Below are 23,921 nucleotides of genomic sequence, written 5' to 3' on the forward strand. Positions count from 1 at the left end.
ATGTTTGCCTATTTTTCAGTCTACTGGTTCTAGGAAGCAAAATCGCATTTTGAAGAAGTTGGATGTGCGCAGAGTTTTCTGCACTATCTAGAGGTCATGAATGAGTTTCATGTCTCTGACCATTTGTTCATACTGATTCATTCTTCTAAGCGAAGGTGCTCCCATTTCCTAGGCCACTATTTCTAGATGGATCCATAAGGCCATTTTGTCGGCCTACATTCTTTGCGGTAAAGTCTCCTGTTTCTGTTAAGGCGCATTCTACTAGGAGTATGGCCTCTTCATGGGCTGAGGCTAGGGCGATCTCCCCTGAGGAGATTTGTAGAGCAGCTACTTGGTCCACTCTGCACACATTTGTCAAATTTTACAGAGTGGATGTGGCGGCAAGACGGGACTCTGATTTTGGCTCCTTGATCTTGAGGGTCAGTTCAGTCAGCCTACCCTAGCTTTGTGGGACTGCTCTTGTACATCCAAAGAGATTATGTCCATACCTGAAGTCATTATGCCATTGTATAGATCCATGGTGAGGCCCCACCTGGAATATTGTGTGCAATTCTGGAGGCCGCATTACCGTAAGGATGTGCTGAGACTGGAGTCGGTCCAGAGAATGGCCACCCGGATGGTCTTGGGACTCAAGGATCTCCCGTACGAGGAATGGCTGGATAAGCTGCAGCTGTACTCACTCGAGGAACGCAGAGAGAGGGGTGACATGATCGAGACATTCAAGTATCTCACGGGCCGCATCGAGGTGGAAGAAGATATCTTCTTTTTCAAGGGTCTCGCAGCAACAAGGGGGCATCCGTGGAAAATCAGGGGCGGGAAACTGCACGGGGACACCAGGAAATTCTTTTTCACTGAAAGGGTGGTTGATCGCTGAAATAGTCTTCCACTTCAGGTTATTGAGGCCAGCAGCGTGCCTGATTTTAAGGCCAAATGGGATAGACACGTGGGATCTATTCACAGAGAAAGGTAGGGGAGGGTCATTGGGGTGGGCAGTCTAGATGGGCCGTGGCCCTTACCTGCCATCTATTTCTATGTTTCTATTACCTTGATATCGTTTCCAGTAGATAGGTCAGTCATTCTAGACTCCCGCCTTGTCCTTCCTGAGCCTACCTGCTGTCTTATTGTGTTTATGTTTCTCCAAGTTTGGTTCTTGGATGCCATCCAGCCCTTTTTGGGCCTTGAAGAATTCTGTATATATGTTCAAAGCACATGCAGGGGTACTTCCTTAGCTTCTTTGATGCTTTTGTTGGCTGTTCTAATGTTTTCTTTTTGAGCAGAACAGTTCATTCGTGGGAATGTTCTCATTGTTGATCCTACTTCACATGCTGTTGTTGGAGCTCTTTGTGCTTGGGAACTAACTACAGGTGGCAGTAGAGCTCTAACTGAAGTAGAGGAGGATCAGATAAAAAAAATCCAGAGTGGATTCCTTCTGCAGATGGCTCATGGCCATTGGGAGATAACCCACATGTCTAGAATAACTCACCTATCTATTGTAAAAGATATTATCAAGGTAAGGACATAATCTTTCTCTTCTTGACCCTCAGGTTGGACGGATCCTCCGCAGGGATAAAGAAAAGAGCAGAGCCCTTGTGCAACTCCAAAGAGATGAAGTGAATGTGCTGAAACTATGCTTTGATGCTATCTGTCACTATGTTGGAGAAGACAGCTGAGGGAAATCCTAACAGGCTGATCGACAGAACCCGTGCCTCAGTTCTAGGGGTGAAGAAGATTCTGGACCCAGAGCCTTGAACTCGTGCTGCAGACACTTAATGTGTCTCTGGGTACAGACTAGATCATGCCATTGTACAGAAGGGCCATTATTTTTGTGTTCTGTAACGACTCTAGAAAGCATCTGACTGGATAAGAATGTTGTTCTGCAGACTGTATCCATATGGCTTGTGTTACATGTTTCTGTCAAATACACCTGTCCATTCATGTTACCCAAAATCTTACCCTGGAAGCCACAAATGCACACAGTGCTGAACTTGTCCAGAGAGATTACTTGGAATCCCATAGTGTTGAGCTTCTCCCAAGTCATGGAAGTATCTGGAATCCCATGTCACACAGCACTGTGTTACCTCTCTATTTGTGGAATTACCTGGAATTCCAGTTTCTCACAATGCTTCGTGTCTTCCTGTTTATGGAGTTAACACAAAAGTGCACAGTCACATGGTACAGAATGGCCTCGAGTCTCTGGAATTATCCAGAATCTCACAGTTGGACAGCATGCTTAGATGCCTTGGTGGAATTCCTTGAATCTCCCAACCACATGTAATGCTATGCACCTTCCAGGTGATAAAGGCCAGCAGCGTGACGGATTTTAAGAAAAAATTGGATACTCACATGGGATCTTTAAGGGAGTAAATTCAGGGGAGGGGATACTTGGAATGGGCAGACTTGGTGGGCTAGAGCCCTTTTCTGCTGCTTTTTTCTATGTTTCCCATCCATGGAGTTACTCAGAGCTCATAGCTGTACAGAATTTGTCTTGTTTTGTAGGGTTGCTTAACCTAAGAAGAATTTTTATTGTTTCTCTTCATACTGTAAATAAATTCCTTTCCTTTAATAAATTGTTATATTATAGTTTTCTCACCAGTTTGACAATAGGGTTGTATGCTTTGTTGATAGTGTTGAGGCTAACATAATTTTCCACTTTAGATTAGCAATTTTTAACTTCCCCTTTAGTGCACAATCTTTACTTCAACTCAGGACTGAAGCAAAGAGCCTATGAGGAAAACAGCAAGATCATCTGAGGTGAAATGCTGCACAAGTGGGCATTATAGCTACCCACTCCTGGGCACAGAACATAGACAAGCTCTTGTCCAGAGAACCTCCATGCTGCTTGAACCCCTAGATCAGTGTCTCTCAAACTTTCTCAAGCCGAGGCACACTAAAGGTAGTGGTCACGGCTTGAGTCACCCAGAAGTGCGCGGACGTCGCCGTGATGACATCATGCATATGCGTAAAATCATCACGTCGACGTCCACACATGTGCAGAGGCCCTCCAGATGGGCCCTGAGACACCAGCAGGGAAGAGGGCTGGAGATAAGGAGTGGCACTGGCGCCAGCTGATTGCCTACAGCAATGTTTCTCAACTACTTCAAGCTAAGTACACCCTAAGTCTAACAAATATCAACTGAGTACCCCAACCATAGCCCTCCCTAGGCCCACCCATGCTCTGCCCCAGATCCCATCCCTTTTACTAATTGTAATGCAGATTTTTCTATTCATTTTTCATACACACACAATACACACAGCAGATATAAATTCTCAAAACTGACACATTTCAATTACTATATTGAAAATAAAATCATTTTACCTACTGGCGATCCTCTGCAGGCTGCTGTAATTAGCTTTAAAGGTGAGACTGGGAGGCCAGGAGGGAAGCCGGAGGACACTAGATAGAAGGGGGAAACATGCAGGCCTTTGGCGAATCGGGCAGCGCTGGCGCTGTACTATGTAGGGAAGTCAGCTGGTAGGCGCTTCTATTCCTCCTCAGTGCCACGGCACACTTGGAATCTCAGGAGGCATACTAGTGTGCCTCGGCACATAGCTTGAAATACACTGCTCTAGATCAATAATATTTAACCTGGTTTAGAGAATCATCTGGTAGTATCCTTCTCTTACTGCTGCCATCTTGGAAAATCATGATTTCTGACCCTCTAGCAATGCATTACGACATGTCAATAGGGGTCAGTCTGTCAAATAAGGCAGTACTTAAGGCAATCCATTATTTAGAAAATTGACACACTGATCAAAGTCAAGTGCTGCCATTTTCAAGATAGCAACAAGAAGAAAAGGATGTTGTTGGATGCCTCTCCCTGGGCCAAATAAATATTCTAGTGCAATAGGAATGGTATGCTGAACTGTAGGTTTGTCCATGCCTGATTTTGAGCATTCTGCAGATGTCAATTACAGCTTTTCAGCTCCTTTTCCCCAGTCTATGCTGCCCTCTGTAGTTCTTCCTTCTGCAGGCGAACATGAAGGTGCCGTTCTGATCTGCTCCCTTTATTTCTTTATTTTTATGATTGTTCACAGATTTTACGTGGCTCCAGGACAGACTGTATTTGCTTGGAGAGGAGCATAAGAACATAAGAATTGCCGCCGCTGTGTCAGACCAGTGGTCCATCGTGCCCTGCAGTCCCTTAGAGGGTTAAGCCAAGGGAACCTGTCACCAGGAGTGGGATCCCTAGGATAGTAGACTTGGGGGTGGGTCAGTGGAGTGGGCAGACCTGATGGGCTATGGCCCTTATCTGCCGTCATCTTCTATGTTTCTATGGTCCTCCATTCATACTTTCATCAAATTTTACAAGGTGGATGTAGCAGCATGGGAGGATGCTGTCTTTGGGTCTTCAGTTCTGCAAGCAAGTGCTCTAAACCAACTGAGAATTTGGGGACTGCTTAGGTACATCCCTACGGTTCAGCATACCATTTCTATTGCATTGGAAAAAGAGATTAGGTTCTTACCGTGATAATATCTTTTCCAGTAGATAGGAATGGTATGCTGAACCCCTGGCCCTGCAGTTATAGGATACATCTGTTGTCTGACTTATGCTTCCTGGTCAGTTTCACAGTAAGGATTTTCCTGTCAGTCAGACTGGGTTTATGAAGAGTCCTCTCTATATATTTAGAAGTGACATCTCTGTATACTGTATATTTAAAAGTGGGGAATTTTTAACTCCATCAGGCTGTTAGGTTCTTGTTTAACATTTTTTCCTCTTAGAGGTTTAATGTTTTTTCTTGCATTACTGTTCATTCAGAAATTGTTTTACATTTATCTGAGCAGATCAGACACTTGGTTTCCAAGAGTTCCCCGAACCCCTACTTCTCCTGTCTCTTCCTATAGGGCTGTCGCCAGCATTGGTACAAACTGAACGGGGCAGCAGAGACCGGGGAGAAGGAGGAAGAGCTGAAAAGCTGTGATTGACATCTTCTGCAGAATGCTCGCAAGCAAGCATGGACAATCTTACGGTTTAGCATACCATTCCTTTCTACTGGAAAAGATATTATCAAGGTAAGAATCTAATCTCTCTCTATTGGTCCAAGAGTAATCTGGTCCAGCAACATGGAGACTCTGGTTTGAGGTCTCCATGTGCTGTGCCCTGGGCCAGGAGCTCTGGAGAGAAGCATGGGAGGTCTGGGGTTCACCAGGCTTCCAGAGAATTTTTGTGGGGTAAGGGTAAGCGTGAAGTTTAGGGAGTCCAGCCATTTTTAAGTTATCTCTGTCAGTGCATGAACCTTTCCTAGACTATGCCCAGTGCAGCAAACTGCTGCAGATTACAACAGTGGTATGTGTGCTGCTTTTTCTGTCACTTCATATTTTTGTAACTAAAGTATTTTCCCAAGCTATCAGTATATAGAACTTAGCTACAATATAAAGGTGGCAAACCAATACCTCCTTCCCACCACCCAAGCCCAAAATTTTAGCATTCAATAAAACCTTACCTGGAATTCCATGGGACCTCGATCTGCACTTTATCCTTCAGAAGCCCTAAAACAGGGGTCTCCAAAGTCCCTCCTTGAGGGCTGAATCCAGTCAGGTTTTTGGGATTTCCCCAATGAATATGCACGAGATCTATGTGCATTTACTGCTTTCAATGCATATTCATTGGGGAAATCCCGAAAACCTGACTGGATTCGGCCCTCGAGGAGGGACTTTGGATACCCCTGCCCTAAAATATGGCTATCTCAGGGCAACCTCACCATATTTGTAATAATGATCCCTTTTACCCACAGTCTCTACAGCAGGGGTAGGCTACTCTGGTCCTCAAGAGCCGGAGCCAGGTCAGGTTTTCAGGATATCCACAATAAATATTCATGAGATAGATTTGCATCTCAAGGAGGCAGTGCATGCAAATCCATCTCATACATATTAATTGTGGATATCCTGATAACCTGACCTGGTTCTGGCTCTCAAGGACTGGAATTGCCTATCTCTGCTCTACAGCATAGTGGAGAACAGTTTGAAAAAGCCCTATTTAACCTTAAGAGAGTTAGGTACCACTGAAATTATACCATCCCATTTTCCAAAACCCTGGTGATACATCTGGACATTGACCCCATGTAGGGCAGGGACAGGAAAAGAACTTGACAGGATGGGGAAATGAGTTCCCACGGGGAGGGGGAAGGGGGAAAAATTGTCCCTATGTTAACATAAGAATAGCCTTACTGGGTCAGACCAATGGTCCATCAAGCCCAGTAGCCCGTTCTCACGGTGGCCAATCCAGGTCACTAGTACCTGGCAAAAACTCAAAGAGTAGCAACATGCTACCGATCCAGGGTAAGCAGTGGCTCTTCTCTCTCTCTTGCTCTCCCTCACACTCCCCTTAGTCCAGTGGTACTGCTGTGCCTCAGTTGCTACTGGCAGGGACACTGCAGTGATTGAAATAACTGCCCCAAGGCCTCTGTCTTCCCTGTGACGCATCTTGCCCATGCAGAACAGGAAGTTGAATTAGAGGAGGCAGGATGCGTTGCAGTGAAGATGGAGGCTCTGAGGCATCTCCTTTCAATTGCTGGTTTCCCTGCTGGTAGTGATTGCGACACAGAAACACCATTGGACCGCGAGAAGCCAACGGGAGGGAAAAATGCTGAATCTGTGGGGAGAGGAAAGGGGGAGAATTGCTTGACCTGTAGGGTACAGAAATGCTGCACCTGATTGGGGGGGGGGGAAGGAGTAAGGAAGAAAGCTTTCCAGTTGGAGAGAAGAGAGTGATGTCAGATCATAAGGAGGGAGAGAGGGAGGAAAAGGGGGGAGGTGCTAGAGCATGGAGGGAGAGGGGGAGATGGATGGGGAGGAGAGGAGACAGATGTCCAACCATGGGGTGGGGGTAGGCTGGAGGGAAGAGAGGGGGTGCTGGCCACATGGGGTAAGGGGGGCTGGTGGGAAGAGAGAGAGAGAGGGTGCTGGGAGAGATACACTGGACATGGGGCTAGAGGGGAAGGAAGAGAGGGTGCTGGGTCCTTGGAGAGATGCTGAACCTGCAGGGAGGAGGAGAGAAGGGAAGGGAAGGTACAGAGATGGAAGATGGATGGTGAGAATGGAGAGAGATGTCAAATGGGCAGAAGACCCTGGTAAGTCATTAACAGAAGACAAACAGAAATCAAAGCTTGGGACCAACATGCTTTGAATAACAAAATGACCAGACAGCAAAAGGCAAAAAAATAATTTTAATTTCTATTTTATGATTACAATATGATGCACATTTCAGATTTGATGTACATCTTGCCAGAGTTGGTGTTTGACAGTGAGCACGAGTTAGGACCTAACAGTGTGGGGTTGGAGCGGGCAAAGGGTGGAGAGGGGGGCGGGGTGAGTAGTTAACAGGTTTTCTGGAACTAAACCCCCTACCCCCAGGCCCACCCAGTTCTGGCTGAGTGATGTCCCATTGTGCCCACAGCCCCGCCCCTCAACCTGTTCACTTGTCAGGAGGGTATTTGCGTATGCGCTAGTGTGAAGTGTGACATCACCATGTTGCATGTGCAGATGCAATCTCGACATCATTCCTAGCTGGAAGCTTTTCAAAACCCGGACAAAGTGCCAGGTTTTAAAAAGCCTCTGAACACCCAGACATGTTCTCTAAAAGGACATGGCTGAGGAAATCTGGACGTCTGGTAACCCTAGGGATGAGGAGACAGCAAAAGAAACCCACCAGGTAATTTTAAAGCTATATCATAGAAAGCGAATTGTATTGAATCAAAAAATCAATTCCATTGGCAAAATCAAATCCAATCAAATTTTTTTTCCTCAAACAGCGCTGAAGCCCAAATACTGCTAGGGGAAAGCACTTCACCAACAAGTGTGCCTGCATCTCTCCTACTTTTCTCGGGGGAAAATGGTGGACATTACAGGCAGGAATGGGAGGAAAGGAAAGGAAGAAAAGAAAGGAGGAAGGAAAGAGATGCTGGAGGACCATGGAAGGAAGGGAGCCAGGGAAGTGGGACACAATGGAAGGGGAAGGAGAAAGATACTGAGACCATTGTTGTGGGAGGGAGGGGAAAGGAGAGACGGTGAAGATGGGAGATGAAGGAGAGAGAGACAGAAGAGTTGAGGGAGGTAGTGAAAGAGAACTGCTAGACACCTGCTCCAAGGGGGAGGTAGATTGGAAGGGAAGAAATGATACTTCAAGCTACAAGACTAGTGGGGTGGAGCTTGGGCACCCCTAAACAAAAAGGTGTTCTGCTGCTCTTGACTTTGGCGGGGGAGGGCGTAGTTTCAAGTCTGGGGAGAACTGATACATGGCGTTATTTCGATGGCGCTGAACATCTGCCTGTTATGGGGGTGGAGAGGGATAAGGGAAGGAGGGCGACAATGAGGAACTGGTTCCGGGACGCTTCTTCGTCTACAATAGTAACCTGGCTAAGACCGACGGGACTAGGCTTTAGAATTCTTCAGAGCGCTTAAGCCTATTGGCTGAACGCACTACAGGCGCATTGGCTATTGGTTGCCCCCTGGAGGAAGGGCGGGATGTGTCGGGGCCGGATGCGGAAGTTGAAAGCCGCCATGGCTGGAGCTACGCCGGCGCCGCCGCTCTCCTTGTATCCTGCTCGTTTCTTAGCTGCACTTTTTTTAAACGAGGGATCCGCAATACGGGCTGCTTTTAGAGACTAACACGGGGGGGGGGGGGGGACAACATTTTCCCCCGGGACCTCTCTATCCCCGATTCGTGCACGCGAGTTCTGCCTCATCCCTGCGATCTCCGTCCCTCATCTGCACCAGCCTCGAACACTTTAAAATCGTAAGAGTTGGAGGCTTTTGCGCTTCAGGCGAATCTTGCAGGTCTAGCACGGGGATATTGAGATCCCTTTCTACCTCTCTGGCTTTTAGCAGCTTTTATCAGCTGAGCTGCCAAACGCAGTAGAGCGAGAGTCCTAGATTTGCGACCACCCCCGACCCCGGTCGGGCAGGAGGACGCTGAGTTTCTTATCCATGTGGGAGCTGCAAAACTAGGTTAGGCCTCTTGCCTCACTCGCTGGAATAGGGCACATCGGTGCCAGGCTTGTCTAGATATTTGCATTTACTGGAAGCACCATGGAGTGGGCGCTGTTTTCTGTTGCGCCCAGATAAAACCTTGGTTTGTGAGCATAATTCGTTCCAGAGGCATGCTTGTAATCCAAAACACTCGTATATCAAAGCAAATTTCCCCATAGAAAATAATGGAAACTCAGACGATTCGTTCCACAACCCAAAAACTTTAATACAAAACACTGTACGTACTTGTATTGCAAGACATTGCTTGTATATCAAGTTAAAATTTAATAAAATGTTTTGCTTGTCTTGCAAAACACTTGCAAACCAAGTCACTTGCAATCCAAGGTTTTACTGTACTTGTATATAATATGGAATCTACGTTTGATTGTAACCATAGAAAAAAGATGTCATCCCCTGTCCCCTTTCCTTTCTGTTGGATGCTATAGAACTGCATAAAGCAGTAGTGTAATGTTGCTGGCCTAGCTGTTGAGGGATGTGATATGGGAAAGGCAGTCATAATAAATTGAGTTTTACAAGGTTGGCCTGAGTTGGCTTTATAGTAGAAAATGACACGGGGGATGAATTTGTCCCATCCCCGCAGGAACTCGATTTTCCCCATTGCAGCCCCATGAGTTTTGACGCTGTCCCTGCCCCATTCCTGTAAGCTTTGCCTTAACTGCACAAGCTTCAACACTTATAATTTTAAAGTGTTTGAGGCTTCTGCAGATGAGGACAGAACTTGCAGGAATGGGGTAGGGACAGGAAAATGAGTTCCCGCGGGGAAGGTGGAAAATTTGTCCCCATGTTTTAAGAACATAAGAATAGCTTTACTAGATCAGACCAATGGTCCAATAGCCCGTTCTCATAGTGCCCAATCCAGGTTACAAGTACCTGGCAAAAACTCAAGGAGTAGCAACATGCTACCAATCCAGAGCAAGCAATGGCTTGCTCCATGTCTTTCTCAATAACAGACTATGAACTTTTTCTCCAGGAAATTGTCCAAACCTTTCATAAAACTAGCTACAATATTTGCTCTTACCACAACCTCTGGCATTGCGTTCCAGAGCTTAATTATTCTCCGAGTGAAAAAATATTTCCTCTTATTGGTTTTAAAAGTATTTTCCTGTAACTTCATCGAGTGTCCCCTAGTCTTTGTAATTTTTGACAGAGTGAAAAATCAATCCACTTGTTCCCGTACTCAGGATTTTGTAGACTTCAGTCTTATCTCCCCTCAGCCGTCTCTTTTCCAAGCTGAAGAGTCCTAACCTTTTTAGTCTTTCCTCATATGAGAGTTCTATCCCTTTTATCATCTTGGTCGCTCTTCTTTGAACTTTTTCTAGCACCACTATATCTTTCTTGAGATGAGACCAAAATTGAACGCAGTACTCCAAATGAAGTTGCACCATGGAGCAATACATTCTTAGTCTTGTTAACCATCCCTTTTTTAATAATTCCTAGCATTCTGTTTGCTTTTTTGGCTGCCGCCACACATTGGGCAGAAAGAAGGTTTCATTGTATTGTCTACAATGATGCCCAGATCATTTTCTTGGGTGCTAACCCCAAGGTGGACCCTAGCATCCGCTAACTGTGATTCAGGTTATTTTTCCCAATGTGCATCACTTTGCATTTGCCCTCATTAAATTTCATCTGCCACTTGGACGCCCAGTCTTCCAGTTTCCTAAGGTCTGCCTGCAATTTTTCACAATCCGCATCCATCATTTCAATTTCCAGATCATTTATAAATAAGTTAAATAGCACTGGTCCCAGTACAGATCCCTGCGGCACTCCACTGTTTACTCTCCTCCATTGAGAAAAATGACCATTTAACCCTACCCTCTGTTTTCTATCCGATAACCAATTCCTAATCCACAACTGAACTTTGCCACCTATCCCGTGACTCTTTAATTTTCTCAGGAGCCTCTCATGAGGAACTTTGTCAAAAGCTTTCTGAAAATCTAGATACACTACATCAACCGGCTCACCTTTATCCACATCTTCAAAGAAATCAAGCAAATTGGTAAGGCAAGATCTCCCTCAGCTGAACCCATGCTGACTCTGACTCATTAAATCATGTTTGTCTATGTGTTCCATAATTTTATTTTTTATAATTGTTTCCACCATTTTGCTCGGAACTGAAGTCACAGGTCCGGTCTGTACTTTCCCAGTTCTCCCCTGGAACCTTTTTTAAAAATTGTCGTAACATTGGACACCCTTCAATCTTCAGGTACGACAGACAATTTTAGCGATAGGTCAGCAATTTCATGTTTTGAGTTCTCTATTGAGCGTGGTATAAAGATGAGTTTGAGAGTCAGTGTGGGCTGAGCTATGGATATATAAAGGGAGGAGAGGGTCCTATGAGGTTGATTGAGAAAGAGGAGATGGTGTATATTATTGTTTCTTTCCTTGACTAGCAGTTTGCAGCACACTGACAGTTCCCTTTCCTTCTTGCCTGGAAGCCCAGATTGCTCATGATACCCTTGCTCCAGATGCTGAGCCTCGGAGAGGTGGTATCACCAAGCAGCTCTCTGTGAACAGAAACATCCTTCGCGTGTGAGTGCCAGATTTCAGCTGTGGGTAGCCTTTTGGGGAAAGGCAGGCTTCTCTGATTCAGGAGTATAGGTCATGGTTGTATTTGGAGAGATTGGTGGGTTATGTTGGGGAATACTGTGATAAATTAGGGACACTGCTCTACATCAGGGGTCCCCCAATGAATATGCATGAGATCTATGTGCATGCACTGCTTTCAATGCATATTCATTGGGGAAATCCTGAAAACCCAACTGGATTCGGCCCTCAGGGAGGGACTTTGGGGACCCCTGCTCTACATGGATATTAGACACCATTTCCTACTTGGATAACAGCACTGACTATCTGATATATTTTTTTTTAATGCTATGGCTGACATTTTAAGTAAATGCTAACTGTGGAGGTTAAATCTTGTCACCTAAAGGTTTATGAAAACTTACTTTTACGATGCAGCAACAGTCCATAAGTTCTATTACATGGGGGCTATAAAACCAGCCGTGCAGTATGATGCCATGCAAGGCCTCTAGGTGAGATAGGGAATTTGTTTACCTAAAGGGCGGCAAGAGTAGTTTTCTTTCAAATATGAAGTAAGTTGGCTCTTTATGTTGGAAAAGGCGATTTCCTAGTGTGATTCCTGCCTGCTTTGCCTACCTTTATAATATTAAACAAATATTTAACACTATAGTTAAAACACTCCAAGAAAATAACTGGTGCTATACCTAGGGCTGATTTAAACTGCAGCAGATCTGGATCACTCATCATTTTTGCTCCTTTATAAGGTTTATTTGTGTGCTAGAGTCATGCGTGAAAATTATACTCCCTGATTCTGGCCATGGAAAGGAAAAAAATGGGTTTTTACCTCTAATGAGTTGCCAACTGTGAATCTCCTTTATGTGAGAGGAGTGCTGGATTGTTAATTAGTCTTTTTGCTGCCATGGGGGAATTCCTGTGAAGACTAGGAGTACAGCTTATTTTAAAATAGATTTGGATATTTTTGGAGGTCAGGTTCATAGGCAATTATTAGCCTCATCACCGTGAGTTTCTCCACATCATACTTCTGAGAGTGGTTTGGATACAGTAGAATCTCAGTTATTTGGCACCTATAGGGATTGGTTGATGCCGGATAACTGTAGTTTCTGGTTATTTGAGTTACTGTTAAAATAGTTTTGTCTCCCTTCCCACCTCACTTTATCATCCCCCCTCCACCCCTACTTGTAGGTCCAGCATCTGTTCTTCCCTTATTTCTGGGTCACTTTCTCTCATCCATTCTCTTCCACTTTCTCTCCCTACCTCCCTCACCCGAAGCTGTAGCGGCAGCCAGCAAGCAGAGGAAGCGCCAGCAAACAGGCAGCTTATGGCCAGCCCCAGCAGGGCCTTTCCTCTGCCGCATCCGAAGTGACATGGCAGAGGAAAGGCCTTGCTGGGGCTGGCAGAAGCTGCTTGTTTACTGGCGCTTCCTCTGCTCACTGGCTGCCTCTACAGCTTGGAGGCAGGGAGGGGGTTGTCAGGATCGGCTCTGCTGCTTTGGGAATGAACAGAGGGAGGGAGATTTGTGGCTGCCGTGATGCTTCAGGAGCTGGAGGGAGATTTGTGGCTGCTGCTGATGCCTTGAGTTGGAAGGAGGGGGGATTGTTGGGTTGGATATTGAGAAGTGTAGGAGGAAAATTTTTTTTTTTTTCCGGCAGTTTTTTTTGTTGGTTCATTGAGAGTGCCGGTTATTTGAATACCAGTTAACTGAGATTCTACTGTATTAACATACACAGACATGAAGCAATTTACAGATACAATATAACAAGGGCTGGACTTCCCTATCTGCTAGCTACTGTTGAAGATGGCATACTGGTCTTGGTAAGGTCAACCGGTGGTCCAGCGTGGTACCTGTTCTTTTTAAATCAAAGGGGAGGGTACAAACTATTGTCCCTGCAAGGAAAACTGTTTTACAAAGAATCCATCCTTCAAAAGGGAAACCGAAGTTGCTTACTTCTAACGGAGGTTCTCCATAGACAGCAGAGGAATGCAGCTACACTTCTTGATGAAGTCCTCAGACTGATCCCGTGTGTTGGTGCTGTCCCCTAGCTACAGTAAGGTTTTTGCTTACTGGGCATGTGCTGGAATTCCCATCTTCAGTGGCTCCTCCCCTCACCAGCTCAGTTTTCTTTGTAATTGAAAAAAATATATTCTAGTGGGAATGATGGGAGGGCAAGTGTGGCTGCATTCTCCTGATGTATATGGAAAACCCCCTTATAAGTAAGCAAATTCACTTTCTCTGGAGACAAGCAGGAGAGATGCAGGCACACTTGTTGGCGAGTCCCTAGCTACAAGTTATATAGAAACATAATAGCAGATAAAGAACACTGCGGCCAAGCAAATTTGACCATGTTTCCCCACTTCTGTCCAAACTCCACTGGCTCCCAATAATTTCCAGGGTTCATTTTAAATGCGCCTGCCTAACTTTTAAAATCCTACACGGCTTCCTCCCTCCCCTAATCCCACTATCTTGGAACTCCTCGAGTCCTGATACCACCAGGCCCTCCCAAAAACTTAAACTATCCTTCCCTTCGCTGAAAAGTATCCTCTATGTGGGAAAATTGGGAAAACCTCTCTTCAGAATCACAGGGCTTTGGAATAATCTTACCGCCCCACTATGGAATCAGGGCTCCTTCCAACTATTCTGTAAGCACCTGAAAACTAGGCTTTTCACAAAAATGTAATGCTTTCCTCCCCCTATACTCAACCTCCAAACCCAAGTGTTATTCCTTCCTATATTAAGCTCTTGTAAACCGTGCCGAGCTCTATAATTATGGAGAGGATACAGTTTAGTTTAGTATAAAGGCCAAATGACTTAGCCAGCTTGCCTATCCACAACATTCACTATCTCCTCCGCTCTCTAAGAGATCCCACGTTCCTGTCCCATGCTTTCTTGAATACAGACACAGTCTTTTGTCTCCATCATCTCTACTGGGAGACCATTCCATACATCTGCCACTCATTCTGTAAAAAAGTATTTCCTTAGATTACTCCTAAGCCTGTCACCTCATAGCTTCATCTTATACACTCTCATTCCGGAGCTTCCTTTCAAATGAACGAGACTCGACTCGTGCACATTTATGCTACATGGGTATTTAAATGTCTCTATCCTATGTCCCCTCTTCCGCTTTTCCTCCAAAGTATCAGGGTGGTGGTGATAGATCAAGGAGCAAATGGGTTTCATGGGACGAACTGTCAGATCGAACGTCTTGTACTGTGCTGTGGTCCAAATAGTAATGCTTATTAAAAGTATGAACTGAGGACGCAGTTGCAACTTTGCAGATGTCCTGTATCAGGACTGATTGGATGTTTGTCACTGAAGAAGCTGTAGCGTGTAATCCTCTGTGCACTGATCCCACTAGGATGTGGTTGACATACTTTAGTATGGCAGAATTTCATGAAGTGGGAAATCTATATGGAGATTGTTCTTTTAAAGGCTGGTTGATCTGGATTGGCTGGGTTGTAGGTGATAGAAAGCTGATTAGTATGAAATAGGGCTGCAGTTTTTCTGAGGTAAAAAAGTAGTGTTCTCCTACAGTCCAGTGTATGGAGGCATTGCTCCACTGGTGAGGTATGTGGAAAAGGTAGATTGGTTGAACTGTGTTCTGGATGAGATGGAAATCTGAAACCACCTTAGGTAGGAATTTCGGGTGTCCGCACAGCTGGACACATGGAAGAATTGTGTGTAAGGATGGTAGGTTACTAGTGCTTAGAAGTTTGCTGACTCTTTTCACCAATGTGATGTTTGTGAGAAGAGCTGTCTTCATGTGAGGTACATGAGAGAGGCAGTGCTCATTGGTTCAAAGGGCACATCCATTAGTTGGTCGAAGTCAATGTTGAGATTCCATTGTGATGGTATATCCCAAAGGGAAGGTCGGAGATTAGTGAAGCATGTCACCAGGGGTTGCGGAGAGATTGGTTATCCATCAATTGGGTCATGATAGGTGAAAATTGCGAATAAGTGAAGTTGCACTGAAGTTGTCTTGAGGCCTGAATCCGATAAGTGGAGAAGGTAAATCAGTATGTGTGGAATTGGGCACTTGAAGGTATCCTGGTGTTCAGAAGTTGCCTAATGAGAGAAATTTGTTCACATAGATTGATAGGATTGTCTAATAGAGGGCTATCTGGTAGCCAAGGAGTAGGGTATTTACCGACTTGGAAAATGGGATTGTAGTGAGGATGCTCCTCTCAATTTTCATAATAGATTGAGGATGGGATGACGAACTAGACCATTCCTTTGTGTGAGGAAGGAGGAGAGATGGACCCCAAGAGGAATGGGCAGAGCATCGAGTCTGAGGACTCCACCAACAAGTGTGCCTGCTTGTTTCCGGAGAAAGTGAAATTGCTTACCTGTAATGGAGGTTCTCCATAGACAATAGGGGAATGCAGCCACACTTATCCTCCCACCATCTTCACTATGATATCTTTTTCAGCTGGAGACAAAACTGAACTGGAGAGGGGAGGGGACACTGAAGGTGAGAATCCTTGCACGTGCCCATTAAGCCAAAAGCTTACTGTAGCTAGGGGAGAGCACTGACACACAGGATCAGTATTAGGACTGCATCAACAGGTGTGCCTGTATCTTCTTCCCTGCTTGTCTCAGGAGAAAGGGAAGCAACTGCAACACTAAAAGCCTCCCAGAAGATCACTTCCACAGCCAGAGCTGCTAAGGTTCATTACTCGGAAAATCTCAGAAGATTGCTTTTATGGTTGTCCTTTTTTTTTTTTTTTTTTTTACTGCATTGCCTTCATTGGTTGATGCAATTGTGCCTAAACTTAGCCCATGTTAAGTCTGTACCTTTTTTATGTTTAAAATGTTTTTATTAAAAATTTGCAAAACCACAGTAATAAAAAAACCAGAACAAGAATACAATGCAGAGTGATCAAGTTTCAAGTTTTATAAAAATTTGATTTGATCACAAAATATTAGTTCAATGCGATTTACAAGTACTAGTAAAATTGGGGTAAAAAAGAAAAACCATATTGCTCAAACAAGACAATTAAGACAACTGTGGACCGGACAAACACAAGAAGGAAAAAATAAAAAAAGGATTAAATACAATTTATAAATCAAATCAAAAAGGGCAAGGTATGAAACAAAAGGATGGGGGAAAGGTTACCCGCTCAATTTTTGCTTAACCTCCTACTACTACTCGAACGAGCATCCTGAAAGTATGCATGACTCAGTTAAAAGCATCTTTAAAAAGCCAGCTTTTCAGGAGACTTTTAAACTTACCAAGTAATTTTTCTTCCCTTATATTAATTGGAAGCGAATTCCAGATTTGGGGGGCCGTGACGGAGAAGATCATGCCTCTCCTAGAATAAATGACTCTTAATGAGGGGACTAGGAGGAGCGATTTCTCTTCCGATCTTAAAGGGATTAAGAGTCTTTCTAAAACTGCAGGGGCTTTGTTCATTAATATTTTGGTGAGAGTAATGCTATTTTATATGTGATTTTATGGTTAACAGGAATGCTTTTCCCTCAGAAGGGGAGTCACATGATCAAATTTTTTCCTTTTAGTAATTATTTTTATTGCCGTGTTTTGTAGTATTTGTAGTCTGCATATTTCTTTTAGGGTTGTACCCTTATACAAAGCGTTACAGTAGTCAATTTTTGATATAACTAATGAATGAATTAAGATGTTTAGGGATGCTTCATCCAGAAATGAGGATAGTGATCTAATCAGCCTTAGCCTGTAGAAACAGTTCCTAACAAGTGAACTTATTTGATCATGATAGCTCAATTTCTGGTCTAAAAAGACCCCGAAAATCTTTACCTTGGTGACTTCTTTGAGCATGATGTTGTTGATATTTATATTAGCTTCTAATTTCTGACCCTCCCTGAATAACATGACCTCTGTTTTAGATGTGTTAAGGGCCAATTTGTTATGTAGCCATTTAGATATTTTTGACAGTTTCATATTAACTTCTGAAATTCCTTCAGCTGAGCTTGGATCCAAAGGATACAAAAGTTGGATGTCATCAGCGTAAGCAAATGGTATGATCCCAGTTGATTGACTAAGGGTTAACAGGGGAGCCAAAAATACATTGAACAGTAGGGGAGATAATATTGATCCTTGCGGGATCCCAAAACTAGTTGCAGTTGTATTTGAGGATAGATTATTAAATATCACTTTTGAAGATCGTTGTGAAAAATAAGACTGAAACCATTGATCCATAAGTATGGAAATCCCCCCTCCAAATACATAGCATTAATCCTGCTAAACAAAAAAGTATCTCTATAACAAATAGCTCATGTATTCAGAATTCTACTACGTGCATGTGGCATAAGATCAGGCCAAAATGGTTCCCAAATAGCACAAAATCTGCGGCCCTTTGCATAGTCAAGTTCTTGTTGTCCACCACGTTCAAGAGATGCTTGAATGATCAACAATGATCACCATTGGGCCACTGAAGGTGCATCAGGCATCAGCCAGGCTAAAAGGATAACCTTGCTCATTAAAATTGCTCGATCCACAAAAGCCGTCATACCTCTTGGTTGAGCCGCTGCTATCATGGCGCGACCAAATAACAGTTGTGTAGTAGGAGTCCAACTCCGGTGCAAGATAGAGGAAATATAACAAAATGCAGACACCAATGGACAAGACAACAGTGTGTTGGACTAATCTGCATCCGATATGCTCGGGTGGGAGATACATAAAGACACAGCAAAGATTTCTGTGGCTTTTTTTCTCTTTTAATTCTTTATTAAAGTATTTCAAAATACAAAAACTTTAAAATCCTACTTCATAACTATCATATACATCACTATAGTAGTAATAATAATACTTTCCATCCTTCCAAGCTTTTTCAGCCTATACACTATTATAATATCAAACAGTAAAGAAAAAACAAGTGACACGGCTAATCAGAAACACGTTCTTTCCTAATATAATCCAAATCTTTAAAACCCACCCCTCCTCCCCATACCCCCACACCTCCCCTTTCCTTGAGGCCAGGAGGTGACACAAATATTATAAATTCAAGCCATTGTGATCTATTCTAATATAGCAGATTCTTCCCAAGTTTTATATTTAAACCATATTTTCTGAAAAATAGATATCTGGTTTCTTCTCATTGCAGTTAATTTAGACATATTATAGACAAATTTTATCTTGCATTGTATTATCTTAATTTATGGTATATCTCTTTTTTTCCAATATGCAGCTAATACCATTCATGCTGATGTCATAACTAGGCCAATCCATTTCCTATGATGGTCTAGTACAGGGGTCCCCAAAGTCCCTCCTTGAGGGCCGAATCAAGTCGGGTTTTCAGGATTTCCCCAATGAATATGCATTGAAAGCAGTGCATGCACATAGATCTCATTCATATTCATTGGGGAAATCCTGAAAACCTGACTGGATTCGGCCCTCAAGGAGGGACTTTGGAGACCCCTGGTCTAGTATTTCCAATGTAACCATATTCAATAGACATGTTTTAGTTTTATACACCTGGAAACCTAATACCTCCGATATAAAACTCATTACCTGTTCCCAAAGATTTGGACAATTCCACCAAATATGGATAAAAGAGCCTTGAGCACCACACATTCTCCAACATTCAACTGTACCTTTGCCAAACATAACTTTTAAATGTATAGGCGTATAGTACCATTGATATAGCATTTTATATCCATTCTCTACCATATTACTAGAAATAGATACACATAATAAAGAGCCTAGTTGTTTATTCCAAATATTTTGTTCATAGGTTTTTCCAAGTATCTCCTCCCAGGCTAACTTATAACTTGAAGGTGGTAATATAATTTGACTAATAGCATTATACAATCGTGAAATACTCCTTCTACTTACTCCATGTAAAAAAGCCTTCTCCAATAATGTAGGTGGTTGAGTTAGTTCTTGTAATACTCTTTTATGATAGAAATCATTTATTTGTCTATAATAAAAGGTCTCGATCCTCCAGACCATATTCTAATTTCAGACAATCAAATGAAATTAGTTTTCCATCCTTTATTAATTGGCCTAAACCTTGTTTTTCCCAATAATGAAAAGCCTTGTCTATTTTCCCAGGGGAGAAGAATAGCACATATCTTATAGCTGATTCATAAAAAAAATTCCAGGAACCCATCAATTTAGTTCGTATCTTAATCCATAATGTTAAAGTATGTTGTATAATAGGATTAATATTAAAGGCCAATTTTTTTTCAAACTCTCATTAGGTAACCATGGAATTATCCATAAAGGAATTTCTTCTACGAAGGTGCACTAGCGGTTTTAGCGCGCGCTAGCCAAAAATCTACCGCCTGCTCAAAAGGAGGCGGTAGCGGCTAGCGCGCGCTAGGGTCCTAATGCGCCTTCGTAAAAGGAGCCCTAAATTTTGTTCCAAAATTACCCAGGCTCACATTTCCAACTAATCAGCAGAGCTGCTTGATAATATGACCGGAAGTGTGGAACTGCCATTCCACCTAGTTTTTTTGGCTGATATAACATATTACGTTGAACCCTTGGATGTTTATTATTCCAAAAATAGATAAAAAGTCTTTTCTCCAACCCTTTAAAAAAGGAAGATGGTATTAATACTGGAATTGCAGAGAATAAATACAATAACTTGGGAAGAACAATCATTTTGATGGAATGTACTCTTCCTAGCCATGATACATTTAAATGTTTCCATCTATTCAGATCATGCATGATATTAAGTAAATCTGGGTAGTTGGCTAGGTATAATTCAGATATTAACCCCCAAATATCGCAAGTAGTGTTTTGCCCATTTAACAGGAAACTTTTCTTTTATATATATTTTTTCTCTCTCATTTAAGGAAAGATCCAGTATCTCAGATTTATTTGCATTAATTTTAAATCCTGAAACCTGAACAAATAAATCTAACAGCTGCATAACTACCGAAAGAGAATCTGCAGGATTAGCCAAAATAAAAAGAATATCATCAGCAAATAATAATATATTTTTGTTCCACCTTGTCATATTTCATACCATGTATATCCAGATGATGATGGATTAATTGAGCCAATGGTTCCATAGCTAAGGAGAAGAGTCCCTCGTCCTAGTTGGAAACTTTCTGAGTAGGTTCCATTTATCCTTAAGCAAGGGGGAATAGATAAAGTGCTTGGACCCACATCATAAAAGTCCCCATAAAGCCCATTTTTTCTAGTAGTTTAAACAAATAAGTCCAATATACCCTATCAAATGCCTTTTCAGCGTCTATTCCTAAAATTAGGGCTGACTCCCTGAGTGTTGAACTTTCCATAATAGATGACATTCTCTACGAATATTTTCAACAGTACGTCTCCCCCTTATAAATCCAGCCTGATCATCTCCCACCAACTGTAGGATGTATCGTTGCAATCTATTTGCCAAAATTTTAGTAAAAATTTTAAAATCCATTCCTAAGAGTGATATCGGTCGATATGAACCACAGTTTGTTGAATCTTTACCTGGCTTCAAAATTAGAGTAATTCCAGCTAATCTCCATGAATGTGGTAGAGAACCGTTATCTAAGCCATTCAAGTTTCAAGTTTATTTAAAGCTAAAGGCTACAAGAGGTGTAACCAGATAACTTTTAAACACTTTATAAAATTTTGTTGAATAGCCATCCAAGCCTGGTGATTTTCATATCCTTGATGGCCCATAAAACCTCCTCTTCAATAATTGGCATAGACAATTGTTCATGTTCTCCTTTCGACAGAGAAAAAAAAATTTCTGTTGTTATTCCCAGTGAGTTATGTTAAAGATGAGCTTCAAGGACCTCCTCAACGCTGTCTGAATAGATAATGCTGTAATGGTACAATGTAAATCAGTAGACCACAAATCTGCAAGAATGTCAAAATTGATCCCAATCTGACATTCCAGCAAACCTACATGATGAAATCGCAGAGGTATTGCTGCTTGCACAAAGAGGCTAAACATTTCAGAGAGTACCTCCCTCCTGGTCTCTGTAAGATGCTGAGAATCAAGAGACTGTATATAATGGTTAACTTGAAGAAAGTGAAATACATCAGAATTTCGCAAATGGTAGGCGCTTTTCAATTGCTCAAAGGTAAACAATTTGCCCTCATCTGTAAACAGCTGGAACAGAAACTGTAAACCCTTGGCCTTCCAAGATCTAAATGACTAAAAATGGAGACCAAGTATAAAGTCTCCATTTCCCTGAATGGGTAAGTATGGAGAAATCCCAGAAGATACCCGAAGTACCTGACACACCCAATGCTGAGCCCTGCAAACTGGTCAAAAATAGGATAGGAGGCAAGAGACTTCCACAAGGCCAGTTCAGCAATGTGAAGCACATAACTATTATATTTATTTATATTTATGTACCACTTATAGTCTAGTGGTTTACATTCAGGTACTCAAGCATTTTTCCCTGTCTATCCCGGTGGGCTCACAATCTATCTAATGTACCTGGGGCAATGGGGGGATTAAGTGACTTGCCCAGGGTCATAAGGAGCATCGTGGGTTTGAACCCACAACCCCAGGGTGCTGAGGCTGTAACTATAATGGTTGGGAGACAATAGTGAAATTTCAAGTGGAGTATCCGAAAAATAGGAAGTGCCTCTGAACCAGTCATTTTTGTGACGCATTTGGCAGGCCATTGCATATCAGCGCAATTTTAATAGCCCATAGCCACCTCTCTCCCTCGGCAGGCAGAACCTAGCGTAGGGGAGCCATGAAGTCTATACCTTTTAAACATTGAACATCATAAGGGGTTTAACAATTAAATGTTTTTATCTTGGAAAATCTTGGATCATCAGGATTCTTTTTATATTTTGTCATACCCAATGTGATTGTTTGCCACTTTTTAGGAACAACTTATAGCACTCCAAGTGACTACCCATTTTGCAGTATCGCAACAGCCAGCTCTCAGGCCAAACAGCCTCTGTCAGCATGTTTAACTTTTGCAGAGACTTGTTTGGAATCAGTTGGTAGCCTTGTGATATCTCTTGAGTGGTTTAAATACTACAAATGTGACAATTCTTTCTGACCACTAGCTCTTCTTTTACAGACAGTGGCAGGCAGATGAAGCCAGGATCCTACGTGTCTCCGTCAGCTCCTTCTTGGATCTGCTCTCTCTTGCTATACAGACAATGGATAGGTTTGGTCCCCCTTTGAGTGAACAGTAATCTCTAGTGCTGCTGGATGCTTGGTGGAGATATGGGACCTGTTAATGGAACTTTGTGCAAAGACAACCCAAAAACCACACATCTCAGAGGAATAGGCAACAATTTCATGGAAACATATGTTTTGCTGCAGGGGCTAAACTTTGGAATTAGAAGATCACATTGACTTTTTTGCTCTCTTATGTTCTGCTTTCAGATGTGACCTCTTGATCTTTCCCATTGTCCCCCATTCTTGCTTTGATTGAGGCCTGGAAAACATTTGGTATGAACTGAGAGAGATATTTTTGTTCCTTTGAACAATCAATGGTTCTGTCTTGTAAGAAATGTATCCAGTAATTAAAAAAAAATATTGTGTTCTTAATCTTTGTTTGTCTATTCTGGTTCTGTTTCACTAGTGTCTAATTAGCTGGAAACCATTCATGATGCATGCTGTACTTTATGTTCAAACAATTTTTATTGATGATAACCAGAACAGCAAACATCAAAACATTTAACAGTGTACAAACTAAGTGCTACAAATTGTTCCAGAAGTCCAGAATCTGTAGTCATCGATCAAATTTAGAACAGTGCCTGACAGTATGACGCAGGACCTACTCTTACTGGAACATTTGATCCATGACTTGGCAACTAAGTTTCAATGCCAAAAGTGTAAGTCATGCACCTTGGCAGCAGAAATCCATGCAGAACTTACACCCTAAATCAGGGGTAGGGAATTCCAGTCCTCGAGAGCCGTATTCCAGTCGGGTTTTCAGGATTTCCCCAATGAATATGCATAAGATCTATTTGCATGCACTGCTTTCAATGCATATTCATTGAGGAAATCCTGATAACTCAACTAGAATACGGCTCTTGAGGACCGGAGTTCCCTACCCCTGCCCTAAATAGTGAGACCTTAGCAAGGACTGCAGCAGAACGAGACTTGAGAGTGATCATTAGTGAAGAAATGAAGACTGCCAATCAAGTGGAGAAAGCTTCATCCAAGGCTAGACAAATGATGGGTTGTATCCGAAGAAGTTTCGTCAGCCGAAAGCCCGAAGTTATAATGCCGTTGTACAGATCCATGGTGAGACCTCATCTGGAATATTGTGTACAATTCTGGAGGCCACATTATCAAAAAGATGTGCTGAGAGTTGAATCGGTTTAGCGAATGGCCACCAGGAGATCTCAGGACTCAAGGATCTCCCGTATGAGGAACGGCTGGGTAAGTTACAGCTATACTCACTCGAGGAACGCAGAGAGAGGGGAGACATGATTGAGACGTTCAAATATGTCACGGGCTGTATCGAGGTAGAAGAAGATATCTTTTT

General features: G+C 42.8%; 2 protein-coding genes across 2 annotated transcripts in view; both read left to right on the forward strand.

Moving 5' to 3' along the window:
* The window catches only part of GPKOW (G-patch domain and KOW motifs), a 77,772-nt gene extending 75,183 nt beyond the window's left edge, over window positions 1-2,589 (forward strand). Inside the window, exon 11 of the mRNA XM_033922195.1 lies at window positions 1,545-2,589. Coding sequence (XP_033778086.1) covers window positions 1,545-1,670 — 126 coding nt within the window. The 3' untranslated portion in view covers window positions 1,671-2,589. The remainder of the gene's footprint in view (window positions 1-1,544) is intronic.
* Window positions 2,590-8,293: 5,704 nt separating this feature from the next.
* LAGE3 (L antigen family member 3) lies at window positions 8,294-22,975 on the forward strand. The gene is made up of 3 exons (XM_033922208.1): window positions 8,294-8,532; window positions 11,387-11,515; window positions 22,500-22,975. Exons 1-3 carry the CDS (start codon window positions 8,462-8,464, stop codon window positions 22,615-22,617), a joined length of 318 nt encoding a protein of 105 aa, XP_033778099.1. The 5' UTR covers window positions 8,294-8,461; the 3' UTR covers window positions 22,618-22,975.
* Window positions 22,976-23,921: the final 946 nt, after the last annotated feature.

The sequence above is a fragment of the Geotrypetes seraphini genome, chromosome 1 (genome assembly GCF_902459505.1).
Source record: "Geotrypetes seraphini chromosome 1, aGeoSer1.1, whole genome shotgun sequence".
Taxonomy (NCBI): domain Eukaryota; kingdom Metazoa; phylum Chordata; class Amphibia; order Gymnophiona; family Dermophiidae; genus Geotrypetes; species Geotrypetes seraphini.

Coding starts and splice junctions, on each gene's coding strand:
- LAGE3 (XM_033922208.1), top strand. CDS start 8,462: ATGTGTCGGGGCCGGATGCGGAAGTTGAAAGCCGCCATGGCTGGAGCT. Junction 8,533..11,386: donor CCGGCGCCGCCGCTCTCCTT/GTATCCTGCTCG, acceptor AGCAGTTTGCAG/CACACTGACAGTTCCCTTTC. Junction 11,516..22,499: donor AACAGAAACATCCTTCGCGT/GTGAGTGCCAGA, acceptor CTTCTTTTACAG/ACAGTGGCAGGCAGATGAAG.